The sequence below is a fragment of the Ambystoma mexicanum genome, chromosome 4p (assembly GCF_040938575.1).
Source record: "Ambystoma mexicanum isolate Mex_15411 chromosome 4p, UKY_AmexF1_1, whole genome shotgun sequence".
NCBI classification, from domain to species: domain Eukaryota; kingdom Metazoa; phylum Chordata; class Amphibia; order Caudata; family Ambystomatidae; genus Ambystoma; species Ambystoma mexicanum.
This window is the reverse complement of record NC_090927.1, coordinates 474,425,300-474,439,844: the sequence shown is the minus strand read 5'-3', so window position 1 is coordinate 474,439,844 and position 14,545 is coordinate 474,425,300. Positions and strand designations below refer to the sequence as shown.

Below are 14,545 nucleotides of genomic sequence, written 5' to 3'. Positions count from 1 at the left end.
TTTAAGCGAGGAGACAGCATTGGTACAATTATTCCGAGTTGGGCGTTAACAGAACCAGGTCAGAAGCCAAGCCAGTCAGCTCTAAAGGGCCATTGAAAAACCAAACAAGTCATCTTTAAGGGGCCCTGCATGTTATTGTACTGCTCTCTTCCCATATAGCCAACAAATGCTTGGGATAAAGGGAGATGTGGTAACAACTTTACTTGTGGGTTCCTTGTCCCCTAAACTGGGGGGTCACCCCCAGTGAGATCCCACTTATCTTGTCCCCTAGAGGGTGTTGAGTGGAGTCGGATCACCTCCCTAGTCCAGAAAGGGTGTCTCCACCTTCCGGAGAAGGGATGAATTCCCTGAATTCATCACAAGTGTGAGGTTGAGTGTATGGTGATTAAGGTGAGTGAGACTAAGTGGGAGTGTAAAGGAGGGAGTAAGTGAGGCTGATTGAGAAAGGTGAATGAGATTGAAAGAGGGGTGACTGTGACAGGAGAGGTGTAGTTTACAGAGGGAAGAGAGTAGAGAGTAGTGAAAGAAGTGTATTGGAGAGTAGTGGGAAGATAGTAGAGTAGTTGCAGGAGAGTGGTGAGTAGTGGGGAGATGAAGGTGGGGAGAGTAGTAGAGAGTGGAGTGGAGAGTAGTGGAGAGCCAGAGAGAGTAGCAGTAGATAAAAGAACACTGTAAGGGAAGAGAGGGAGAGAAAGAAAAGAGGGAGGAAGAGAAGGGAAGGAGAGTAGGAGGGAAAGTGAAGAAAGAACGTCAGTGCAAGGAGTATGAGATCATGGGAGGTAACGACCAAATGAGACCTGGGTGACTGGAAGTCACCACTGGTGAAGAAAATTTTTCCTGTGCGACTCCAGCTTAGCATCCACCAAGGAATCCCAAGAGGGAATAAGAGATCGTGCAAATGCCTTTAGGCCCTCAGCATTAGCCAGCCAGAATTCAGGTAGTAGGGGTTACCAACCTCTAGTGACCACCTACGGGTTAGAGACATCTGGCCTAGGAAGGGATAAGCTCATGGGTGACGAGAGATGAAGGGACGGTCCCTTAGTGAGACCCTGCTCAAACATTTTAATAAACATTCTTGAACTGTCTTTGTGAGTTGGTGTGTTCTTGAGGTCATCTATGACACCTGTCACAGATGGTTCAAATAACACAACGAAACTACCTGTGGAGTTAAGTGTTTTAGTTACATGTTTAAAGGCTTGATGGATGCACGACTGTGGGAAGGCCATACTAAGAGGGTTCTCTGGTCAGGCCCTCCCATGCACCCGCTCCACCTTCGATTCTCAGATGAAAAAGAATTCGGGCCAGAAAACTGACGAGCAGATTCTGTGGGTACAGTCGCTTAAGAGGGTCTGGGACTGGTCACATCCATAATTACCTCACCCCAGGACCAGCTCTGTCACACACCGTGGTAAGCAGCTTCCTCCAGTTTGGGAGGGGTCTTTAATCCCCCTTAACAGGTTCAAGCCCCTTACCCCATCACACTCCTTGTATCTTTTTTTTTTCTTTTCTTGCCCCACAACATTGTAATGTGCTATTCCTGTGTAATTTATGTGTATGTCTTACAGACAAATACTAGGATGTCTGTGCATACATGTATTCATAGATTTACATTAATTTGATATGCATACTGAGTTGCAGTAGTTTATTCTCATTATTGACATGGAAATGTCCGTTTAATTATAGCTCTTGCATTTATTTTGCTATCCTTGTAAAATATTATTTTTAAAACATGTCATTCTTTACTTAATAGAATTTGGCAGCTCTCTCATGAAAATGTCTGTGCTGTACTAAGATCAGGCCAATGTTGTGCACCTAAGCAAGTACGCCCGAACTCTCACATTACTTTGGGTGAGCTAAGAATAGAAAACACCCACCCTGGATTTAGAATAAACACCTAACCACAAATGGATGCCCAGGAAAGCAATGTTTGGACTGCCCGTTGACTCAGGGCACAATTACTATCTTTTGTCTAGTGAACACAGAGGAACTGGAGCCTCCTTGCCATTTATAAACTGATGCCATTTCCAGATCTAACTTGATATTTAAACACAATAGTGCACTCGTCATTTACACAGAACTGGGCCATCAATCGGCTTCATTGTGAGTTTGGTGCTAAGTGGTAAAGTTGGCGGTAAGTCTGACCACCAACTTTACCACTACGCCAAATTATGGGTTTGGGCCTGGAGTGGAGGATTTGCCTCCAGGAAAATCCTGGAGGTAAATCCTCCAACTCACCGCCGAAAAATTGACAGAATCGGCAGAATTACTGCAGCAGTAATTTTGCCAAAAGGCCCCATTGAGTCCAGCAGACTCAAAAATAATGGGGAATTACACTGCCACTTGTAATCCAGCTGTAATTCTGCCGGACCACGTGGCGGTAATGGTAATTCAGTTGGGCGGAATTCCGGCGGATTTACCACCGGGATACCGCCCAACTCGTAATGAGGCCCAATGTATGGTAAGAAAACGCGCACTTCACTCCAATCTACATTTGAATGGGAATATGCAATTAAACTAGAGGTAAATGCTCTTATGTTTTACTCTCCATTAAAAGAACCCATCACACCTGTTCTTTCCCATGGTCAAAATAATTACACCTTAAATGCATTGCTTTTCTTTCATCTTCACTCAGGTTTTTGTGTCTTATGTTATCATCTACGTTTCTAAACAATGAGGGGTGCACGAATAGCTTGATGACCACGCCCTTTGACCTTAATTAATACCATTCTCTAGTTATTGACTGCATCTGGGTAAATCCCCAGAATGCTGTCTATTACTCACGACATGACCAGAATGTGGAACATTAAAATTGGTCCAGACCTCGGTTGCTGCCCCAAACTTAACTTGGCTCACCCGCTCTGGATAATCAGCTTCTGCTTCCTACACATGCGCTAGCAGTGATGCCTGGCAGTTACTAAACCCGATTTCTTCTCTGTGGGAAACACCTGCATCCGTTCGCTGAATCCCTTCTTTACAACAGCTGCACATGTCAGCTGCTAAGAGTTATTTGATCAGTGGCCATCTTGGAAGGAAAAACCATCATTCACATGAACAAAATGCTAGATTTCCTTTGATCCTCATTGTTTTCCATCGCACAGGATGTGCACCTTATTGGGCTCGGCAATAACTTGCTCAATTAACATACCCAATGTGGTACATGCACCTTTAATAGTGAATCTTCTTTTACTTTAACTGCTATTACATGTATTAGTAACTTACTTTGTGTATGTTAATGCTACCAAAGGTTTGCAGTTTTGTATTGCTGTAAATAACATGTGTTCTAATCATCTAAATTGTGAGTACTGTGAGAAACCTGAGGATACCCTCACATCTACTCCCCCTGGATCCTCTTCCAAGGTGGCCAGAGCCATCGCTTTTGGATCCTGACCCTGGGGGTGGAGAAACGAGGGAGAATCACCTGGGTGGAGGGTCCTTGGGGATTGGGAAGAGGGTATCCACAGGCGAGAAATGGTATTCCCCCTTTCCCTTATGAGAATCAACCTAAACCTACCCGGCCTTTATAGGCTATTGTAAAACATCTCCCCTCATTTTTCCACATTCAACCTACTACAGTACTGGGAGGCGGAAGAGGCAACTAGGAGTAGTGAACACTAGTAAGGCATTTCACCACTCTAGTGATGAGATGAGGAAGAGGCCTGCAGAGAATTGTAAAGGCCAGGCAGGTCCCAAGTTCACCTCTAATTGCAGTCAGGCAAATTCAATTGGGAACTCACACCTGCAACCTGTGAAGTGGTTGCAGGTGTATAAGAAAGGAGGAGACCAGCAGCAAGAAGACCAGAAGGGGAACCTGTTTGCGTGGAGGCAGCAGTGGTGGGTCCTGCAGGAGAGCCAGGACACTGACCGACTGTCCCAAGGAACTGTGGGGCCCAGGAGGGCCGTAAGAAAGTCACAGGTGTGGGGGCCTGCGTTGTCGGAGGAACGCAGCTGGAGCTGCGGGCAAAGAAAAGAAAACAAAGTAGCCGCCAGTGTCCACGGAAGTGAAGCAGAGCTACTGGCTGGAGCAGAGGAGCACCTGAAGTGCGAGCAGGCTCGCGGTAGATGGCAAGTCAGCAGGAGGAGCAGAAATGGAACAGCCAGCTAGCTGCCCAGAGGGAACGCCAGGGACCAGTGAGTAAAGGGGAAAGTCACTCGAGGCCGGGGCTCTTCGGGGAAGCTGGTATCAAGCAAGCCAAATGCCGAATGAACAGAATAGTATACGAATAATGAAACAAACCCGAAGCCACAGGTTGGAAGAATAGTAAACAGCAAAAGTGACCGATCAAGAATATTGAATACCAAACTGAATAAACACTAAGGGCAGAGCTACAGCCTGATGACAGATGAATGTGAATTTGCCCATTCGAAAGCGACAAATGAGATAAGAGAGCAAGTGTGGAAGATTGTGAAAGAGCATGAAAGAAAGGTGGGGAAGAAAATAAAACCATGCAAACCTAATTCTATGCATGAATACAGTGTGGCAAGGCCAAAGACTGGCAAAGGATATGTGACACATTGTGGCAAAGCAAGAGGCTGACAAGGAGAAATCAAGTGAGTGAGAACATTCACACAGGGGCAGATACAGAAGAACCTGTGTGGGCTAAAGAGCCTAGGGGTTCCAGGTTGCGTGATCTGTAATAGGTGGACCGTGCGGTCCGACAACTGCACCTAGAGAAGGGAACCCTCAATTGTGGAAGCCAAAGACATTGTGGAAGTAAAACCAAGAAGGAGTAATCTGACTGAACTGTTAATCCCATTCAGAGGGAGTGTCAAGTTGATCTGGAGTTGTTTTAACACTGAGAGACAGAGACCAAGTATAAGTTGGCAAGTTGAGGTCTTGGGGAAGGGATACCTGAGAATTAAGGAACATTAGTGGTGACTGGAGTGCATGAAACTCAAGACTATTCTCTTTGGAACTGTGTTGCCTTGAACTTAGGAAAGGGAGCCCCGAGGATTTGTGAAACTGTTTTGGTAAAGGTAATCACAAGACTGTTGTGGAACTTTCTTGAACTTGGAGAAAGGGAGCTGAAAGGCAATGAATGTTATTTTGATCACCATTTCCTTCCTTCACTGCTGACATCCCTACACATTGTTTAGCTTTAGTTGTGAGGGCAAGGATAGGTTTTGAACACAGACAGGCCTTTAAGTTGAACTTTCTGTCTCAAACTTTCAATAGTTTCATTCAGGTAGGGAAATCGCACCTTAGTTTAGGGCAAGCAGACCTTCATCCTTCCTGATATTTGTGTTACTAAAGAGATTCTGTTTGAGCTTTGAATCTGTTGTCTGCATCTCGCTTCATGATGCCTTCACAGTACCCACTTTACCAACCTTGCAAGGATGAACGACTCACTTGGACTCACTATTCCTGCAAACTAAATAATGCTCATATATGACTGCAGCAGTTTCATTAACCCAACAAGCTATTTTATAAATTAATCGGCCTACAAATACATAGCTCTGGGATACTGAACATAGTCTTTCGATTAAAAGATATTTATTGCAGTCCAGTGTTTCCCATACACTCCCAACTTTGCTGTATGAGATAGAATCTAGCATTTCCCAGGGAGATTTATTTTTATCTGTGAGACAGACATGGTATCAAGAGATGAGACAGACGACGTTAAGGTAAATTTCAACAATACACTTGGCTCTATTCCGTTTTCAGGATGGTGGAACGCCTAGCTTACCCCATCTCTAATTTGGGATTTCCCTCAACTGGTGCAACTAGGGATAGTCTAAGTCAGTTAGTCCAAAACAAAATCCTTTGTGTCATAATCTATGCTTGGCCTCACATCTAATATAGATTGTACTGCAGGGTTCTTCAAAAGTAACTCAGTGTTAAAAAATAAAGTCTGAAGCGATTTCTGACTCCCTTCCCCAAGTTCAAGATGTAGTTCTAATTTTTGGTTTCACATACTCCACTTGGATTCCCTTCTTAAAGCACGCTTGCATTCAGTATAAAAAAATTCTCACCTGGATTCACAATGTTCCAATAGGAGTTCGGGGTTCCCTTCCCCAAGTTCAAAATATCCTTTCAAAGCACAATTGGTCTCAGTATACAATGTTCACCTGGGTTCGCAATATTCAGTTGGGGTTCCCTTTCCCAAGTTCAAAATGCTAATTTAGAAAAGATAGTCTTTCAAAGTTCAGCTAGGAGCTTAGGATGCCCTTCCCATGCTTGCACAGGTCTCTTTAGATTGTTGTTGGGGTTTTCTAGTCTTGGCGCAGTTGACAGACTGCACGGTCCACCCATTACAGGTCACGCAACTCACCCAAGCTCTGTATCATCTTAATAAACCACTTTTTGGTTGCCTTTTACTGCAAGACTGTTTCTTTTATCATTCTAGCTTGTTATTTTGCCAATTTGGCATTTCGCTCACACTTCGCTCTCCCCTCGACAACCTTCAGTTTTGTTAGTTTATCCTTTTGCTCAATTTTTGCTGCTCCCCTCAGCAGCTCATTTACAGCTTTCATACTATCAGAATCCTCAGAAACACGTAATACTTTTCTCATACGTGACCACTCTGATGCTCAGTTTCCATACAGTTCAGAACGTTTCATGATGCTCAATGGTTTTGTTAGTTTTCTTCAATCAGAGACTTTCGCGAACATGCCTACTGCACGCGACCCCTCCAATACTATGTATCTTGTCAACTTTCATACACGTACCAGGTCTCTTGCATTCTCAGACTCACCGGGCGCGTTGCGGGTTTCTTTGGCTTCTCCTCACGTACTGCTTCTCATAACCCAAGGTCAGGGTCTCACCACCTACCCCCCAGACTCTGATGGGCCGACTTCTACACCCAGGGGAACGAGCACCTGCAGAACCAAGTGAGAAGGGCCAGCACTGCACACGTCCATTCCGCTGACCTGACTGGCTTCCTGGAGACAAAGATCTCTCACCACACTTCTGCAGAGCGGCCTGCTCTGCACCTTTCCAGCGTTCTCGCGCCCTGCTCTTGTTTAGTTTGCCATGGTCAATCTGGATTTCTCTTCTGCTCTACCCACGCCTTCTCCTCCATTCTCTCTTGCAAGCCACCTTTTCTACACCTCAACCCTATCAAGGGGATTCAGGTGACATCTTTACCTGGTTTGCCTGACTCCACTTGAGCCAATTAGTGTGACATGCCTGACCTTCAGTTCTGTAGTTTGCAGAATGCCTCTTCTTCGTCGCAGTACTAGAAGGTGATTTGTATGGGTGTCCTCCATTACTCTATGAGGCTTCTTCCTTGTCTCAGTGCTTGGTGCAAAGTCAGAGGGGGTATAGGAATAACAATATCCTACAAAGGCTGAGGGAGGGTAAAGGACGTCACTATTGGAAAAGGGCCCTCTGGCACTCTCTCACCGATCCCCAAGGACCCTCCACTCAGGTGATCCTCCCTTGCTTGTCCAGCCCCAGGGTCGGGATCCAAAAGCGATGGCCCTTCCCAAAAGCGATGGCCTTTCCCTGGCCACCTGAACAGAAGATCCCTGGGGAGTAGTTGTGAGGGTGCCTTCAGGTTTCTCACATATCATACTAAGGCTTTTAAACAACCAGGGGCCATATTACAAAAATTGCGCTGGGAGTACAAAAGGGCAAAGACAGCTATTTCTGTCCCTCAGTGCATGTTCAGTATTACAGAAGGGGATGCGACCAGTAGGCTTTTGCAATAACGGATGACCCTGTGAAAGTACTAACATGTTCTGAATAGGGTGATCCTTCACTTGCATGGAGGTGTTCCTCATGCAAATGAGGAGATTCTGTTGTCTCTGAACAAGTTCCCATTTCAGATGAGGGCCCATGGGCAAACATGCCTTCAAGAGAGGATCGGAGTGTCAGTTACTCAATGGTTGACAGATGTTTAGAACCCACACATTTCTATAAACTATCTCCATACCTTCACCCAATGGCGTGTGCACTCCCAGTGGAGTAAACATATTCCGTCCAAAGCCAGGCCTTGTGTGTGAAGCAGGAGGTGCAAATCATAGCAGAGTGAGGGTTCCCAAGAAGATATTGGTGCATACACCCTGCACCTGAATGTTGGTGGCGGATTGGGGACCACAACCAAGGTCAGTGTAAGAGTGCACCCATGGTAGCTGGTGCTCCTCTCACGGTCACTCAAAGGTCAGGATTGACTGCAGGACACTCCAATGGTGTTTCTGGTAAACACGTTGCTCCACAAACATCCACCACGCTTTCTACAGCACACTCCGTGTACAGCAGCACAACACACCACAGTTTGTGGTAGTTTGCATGCAGTTCGAATATTTGTTCTTGGTCCTGTGAAACATTCTAAATATGACCCTGGTCGGGATGAGTAGGTGAAGCAATAAGACCATAAAAGTTCAGACAAGACAATTCCATGTAACAAAAAGATGTGGCAATAGTCACATTTTTGTGCACAGAGTGTACATTCATTCAAGTTCACAGTGAATGTCTTAATTCGCAACTCAGCAACAGCAAAAAGCATAATCATTTCAGATTTTATAAAAACAAATGTTGAGGGGGTTTATTTGCCCACCTCTTCCATTCTCTTTATTTAATATTTTTCATTCTTTTTCAGATCTGGGAGTCATAATATTCCCTCAGCCTTCATATACATGTAGTGGCAAAAACAAACATATTGAAGGAGGCAAGGCAAAGGTCTCTTGCTCCTATATAATCATATACTCGAGAACCCAAAGACAGTGAGTATAGGAAAGGCTCCTGAACTATACACAGCACATAGAGCAAATGATTAGACGGATAGACATTAATTTACAAACTTTTTCACTGTGTGCAAAAAACATGAATAAAACAATAATACATCACATGTAAACATTAGTAACCCGTAACATGAAATTTGGTCCATGTGTCCATACTGTGAGTAGTACCAACTACTTGTAATAGTTTATGGATCTTTGCTATTAATTCGTTTTTTCTAGGAGAAATTACGGGTCAGTGTCTTATTTCTAATTCCCGCTTAGCAGAGCCCAGGAGGTTGGAATAGGGGTACAGAATGCTTGAGCACACTGGTGTTTGGGATGTGGAAGAAAAGACAGAAGACCAAACTGAGAAGCCACGAGAACTAGAGCTACTGGTGAGGAGTGAGGGAGTAGTGGCCAAGGGTAGTGAAGGTGACCTGGGAGAAAGCTGTGCTCAAAGGTTGAAGACGAGAGGGAGAGAGTGTGGGAAAGTGGTGACAGACCTGCCCAAGGGGTAAAGAAGGTGATAGTGAACATGATCTACGATACATTTCTGCCTAATGTGGTAAAGGAGATGATGGAGAGAAACATCTGAAAAGTGGAGACAGCCATACCAAATGGGGTGAAAAAGGGGATGGAAAGAGAGATGTGTAAGGTTGTGCCCAAAAGGGTGAAGGTGATAGAAAGATGTAAGAAGTGGAGACAGTCGTTCACACTAGGTGAAGGTGATAGTGGGAAAGATCTGGAGAGGGGAGAGAGCTCTGCTCAAAGGGGTGAAGAAGGAGATAGATAGGTTCAAGGCTATGAGTGGGAGATGGACACAGCCCACAGGGGCAACGAAGGTTTCCAAAAGAGTATAGCGGAAGAAAGGAAATACACAGATGGCAGGTGGTTAGAAAAAGAGAGGATTCTGGAAAGGTGAGGACCAGAGATTGCATAAAGTCTCATCGCAGAGACTGGCAGTTCAACCAGAGGAGTAAAAGCAAGTGAAGCTGGACAGCATGGGGGGGGGGGGGAATATAAAAGCAGGAATCTAAAGATTTGGAACCGAGTAATCTGCTGGGACTAGGGGCCGTGATCCTTGGAAGAGTAGCTGGCCATGCCTTATCCTACCAACATTGCTTGACCCACATCCTGGAAACTGGGAAGTGCCTTGCTTGATGCCCAGACTCAGTCCTCCCCTGGTACCGGGGTGTGAGGATTTCCCTGGGGGAGTCTATGTTGGATACCACACCATGGGAATCACTGTACAGCCACACCCAAAGCAGACCAGCAAGGACAAGGGATGAAGGAGAAGGACAAAGAAAGGGGGGGGATGTCCCTGAGAAACAAGCGATCACATCAGCCTTTTTGGAACCCAGCGGAAGCAAGTAGCAGGTACCAAGAGAACTAGAGACTTTTCTTTGTGCACCATTTTCCCTTCCCAGGAGAATAACACTGGTACTTCCTGGGAATGGGGGACATTGCAAACATTACGCTTTCCTTCACCTATCCTGACTGGTTTGTGGTTGTAATTTCTGCCATCCATGTTTGTTATTTTGCGCACTGCACTGTACTAGACCCAAAGGAAACCATGCCAGTGGGGATATGGGTAGAACCACATATAATCAAGGCAGAAGCTAAAGGGGAGGGGCGGTGCATTAATGCCTGCATGACAAAGAGTGATGGCAGATAAGAAATTTGCTTTGTAAAATTGGAGAATGAATCCAAAGAAGCGCCAGTGAATCAAAGTGAAGACACCTCTAAAATGTGACACCCCAAAAATATTTCTGTTAAAGGCTTTCTGAATGTGTTTGGGAACTATCAAACATTATAATTCTACTGTATTCCAGTAGAGTTCTCGTGGTCTTCCTCTGCTTTTCCTGGAATATTTCAATGATGTAATGGAAACAAACATAGCCACCTCTGCATGCATAATTATTTGTATTTGATACATCACAGAATTAATGTCCCAAAAAAGTGTCTGATATAAAAAAAAGTGTTCTTGGATTGAATTTACCTTTTAAGCCAAAGAGCCGTCTGAATATTCCAGTTGTCAATGAACATCTTGAAACTTGTTGAAAACTGTAAAACAAAACCACTGCTGCTAAAGATGGAAACATCGAACATATTCAAAACACAAGCACAGAACTTCTGAAGATGGGGTTACTTCAATGAACATTAATACCACTTGGAAAGGACTGGTCAGGAAGAAGGGCTGCAGATACTGGAGGGACATTAATAAAGCAGATTAGAAGAGATGTACCGCAGGGATAGGGGCAGAATGGTCAGGGGAGCTGGGGAAGGAACAGATGGTAATAAGGGCAGAATTGTCAGGGGAGATGGGGAAGGAACAGATGGCAATATGGGCAGAATGGTCAGGGGAGCTGGGGAAGGAACGGATGTTTTTTTCTCCACAATGAGACACAGAGTAACTAAAGATTTTTTTTTAAAGCATTCAAAACAATAGTGAGGATTACTAAAAGGATGACACTGAACTACCTGCAGTTTCTTATATAACCCCTAGAGGAAGAGGCTTACGCGCGGGTGATTCACGCAGACCTTCACTGCAGCAAATTAGGAGCTGCCCATGAGCCTTTCCGATGTGCACCTGCTGCTTTATACTTGATTTACACACCTGGAGATGCACAGCACATCTTTGAAATGCACTACAGCTAATTTTGGTGAATCGCATTTGTACGCAAGTATCTGAGCGATGCCCCAGGGATCCCCAGAGTTGCTACAGGTGTAGGCTTTACACATCAGGTTTTAGGTGGCAAGTGTCAATCTGAGAAACCCACAGGCATCTCACATTCGCTAAAGTGCACATCCTTGTGGACCAGGCCTAGCATTATTACAGAACTAGACGTGGTTGCCTGCTTCTGTCAGAAAACAAGTAAATGGTGAGACATTTAGACATTTTTATGCAGAGAGGTTAACCGTGTTTTTAAATTTCATTTTCAACCTAACCCAGGCAGAATCCTCCCTATGTGCTCAACTGAACACAATGTTTGAGAAGGGTGGATTCGGCCAGCTCTCAAGAACTAGGACTTCAAGCTGCGCAACAGTAACAGGTTCTGGAGAACCCGCCGGCCATCAACATGTAGCAGCGGCAAGCTTTGTAAGAATCTCAAGATCCTTGTTTGGCGGAGATAACCCACTGGGAGGAGAACTTGGCCGGAGTCGTCGTATTCTCACTGCAGCATGATAAACCACATTGGATGCAGGAGACCGTAAGAGCCGGGACTCAACTACCAGGTCTATATATTTGAAAGTGGCTGTTCCCGGAACAGAGCGAGATAGAGAGTTGAGGACTTCCCCCACCATGATGAAGTGCATACTCTGGCAAAGGAGCATCAAGAGTTTCCTTTGTTCCGATAGTGGGGCTTCCATGCCCACCACTGGGGATTGAACTACTAATACAGAAGCCCTTAACGCAAATTACTGGAAGTTCCACTGGATGTGCACATGGCATTCTGGAAAGGCTTTGGGCAAAGCCAATCCTCCGGAGGCGCCACTATGACTAGCATCAGAAATGAATAATAATAAACATGAATACATATTAAAAGGGTTTTATGTGATTGCGCATTAATGCAACAACCCGAAACCCGAGTCACAAAACCCCAACTCATCAAATCCCACCCACCGACCTTCCCTCTTCCCCAAATCAGTTTGGCTCCTTTCCTCTCCCATGCTTTCCATCCCTCCCAGGGGGCCTATGCCCACCATGTCCCCTACCTCCCGATGGGGGGCTCCAGCCGCACACTCACACCCAGGATCTGCATTCCTGTTCGCCCCCACTCTAATCTGTATTGCCTCTTGCGCCACCCAACCTGTCCGGCCCAACCCTATGTTCTTCTTACCGCCTCGGTCATGCCACAGCGTTCCGCTTCCTCGGTCTCTGTACGACACGCACACAGTCATAGGAAGTGGACCGTGCTTTCTGTGATTATGTGTTCGGTGCACAGACGCAACAGCGGGCCTGTCTTGCAGCTACTTGTATTCAGCAACCCATTTGGTCTGCCCGTTTTCTTGCCTGCTGCAACAGTTTAGCTTTAATTGATATCTAGCAGGGTTTTTGCTCTTAATGTATGATCACTCATCATGTGGACCCCGTTTTTAAACCACCCGTGTTTTCCTTCCTCCTACTGCAAATTGAATCTATGTATTGACTACCCCTCCTGTGCAGTTTTCTCAGACTCCAAACAAAAAGTACTCATTCAGGGCCTTTTGTCCTAAGCCAGCCACATCCCCTCTGGCTGTTATGCATTCTCCCTCTGTGGTGTGTTTATAATCGAGACATGTCCCCTTTAATGCCTTCAAACTGATTTGAAATCGTGCAGCATTCCAATTATATTCTTTATTTAAAACATTAATTATTGTGCTGTTATAGGTTTCCATTCAATAATAATTAATAGTTGCTTGGAACCTAGATCACAAGCTACATGGCAAATATCAGTTCCTTAAATGTTGATTTCAATTTTTTTTATATGGCAATTCAATCAAATATAAATTGCACATGCACCACTTTAATTACATGATCGATTACAATTAGGCAATGGGTGCCCGGTAAATGTCACATCGTGCGCAGCATTATTGTGCTTTAAGTTGTATGTCATAATATGAATAGACGCCGTCGCCATCTTTAAATGTAACATGGCTACTGAATAGGTGTAAAATCAGTGTGGATATCCCGTGACATGCTGGACCACACATTTATTTTATTCCGCTATTGCCAACTTATTTTTTGCTCATTTCATTATCAGAAAATACATATCTTAAGCGGACTGTATTTTAATACTGAAAATGAGAGGTACATTTTGTAAACCATACCCTAACATAAGGAATGTATATGTTGGCATGAAAGTCAGGAATTCCATTAAGCATAATCACATTGCACACAAATCAGGTCAGTTTTATACCATCTAGCATCAAATATGTTTGAATTACAACTCCTTTTAAATTGGTTATAATGTATATGTATATGTAATGTGACATGTTATGCTATTCCTCCTGATGGCATGAGATGGGAAACCTATAGAGGTTAAGGAATGTAAGCGGCCAGCATCAAGAATATACAAAGTGTATTTGATACCTTGGGCAGATTGTAAAGAGAAAGTATTACAAACCATATACAAGAAGGATATTGAATACATGGTAATAAACCTACATGAATTTGTGATTCTTATACAAGGCGATCAAGAAATCAATGTCCCCTCCGAGACCTTAAACAGTTCTTCTGTCTACTTGGGGAGCACGCAGTTAATACTCATCGCATACTAGCGTGCATGGTGCAAAAGGGGAGCTGATAATATTTCAAACTGTAGATATAATATGAGCGCTTCAACCACATGGATAAGCACACAAGGCATCCCAGTCATCGCGCATTCACAGAAAGGTGCAAAGATAATGCGACTAACCGCGATTAAAAGCTGGTTGACTGAAAGCAAGCTTCAGCTTAACCCCTCAAAAACCGAGGTTATAGTGTGTGGGCCAAAACATCATCTTAGTAATTATCACAGCATTATTACGTGCCCAGCCATCTTTGATGCAGCAACATCTTTTTCAAATAAGGTTAAAAATGTCGGCTGCATCTGGCAAGCATGCTTGGGTTGTAATGCCCATGTTTCAGAGGTGGTCAAGTCTGTTATTTCAACTCGGGCTGTTAAAAAGTATTATGGCCCTCATCCTTATGAGCACTGCACGGTTCAATTCCGAATAATGGTAAACTACAGGCTTGACTACTGCGGCACTCTTCTTCTGGGAGCACCTGATGGCCAACTCCAGCGGGTCAAGGTGGGCCAGAATGCCGCTGTTACACTGGTCTTTGGTCTGCCAAAAAAAGTTCCCATCTCCAAGTATCGGAGAGCGCTGCACTGGCTGCCAGTTCCGAAGAGAATTGATT

General features: G+C 44.6%; 1 protein-coding gene across 1 annotated transcript in view; it reads right to left on the bottom strand.

Annotated features, from left to right (window-relative positions):
• MBOAT2 (membrane bound O-acyltransferase domain containing 2) overlaps positions 1–14,545 on the bottom strand; it is a 1,191,404-nt gene that overhangs the window by 54,159 nt on the left and 1,122,700 nt on the right. Inside the window, exon 10 of the mRNA XM_069606006.1 lies at positions 10,661–10,725. Coding sequence (XP_069462107.1) covers positions 10,661–10,725 — 65 coding nt within the window. The remainder of the gene's footprint in view (positions 1–10,660; positions 10,726–14,545) is intronic.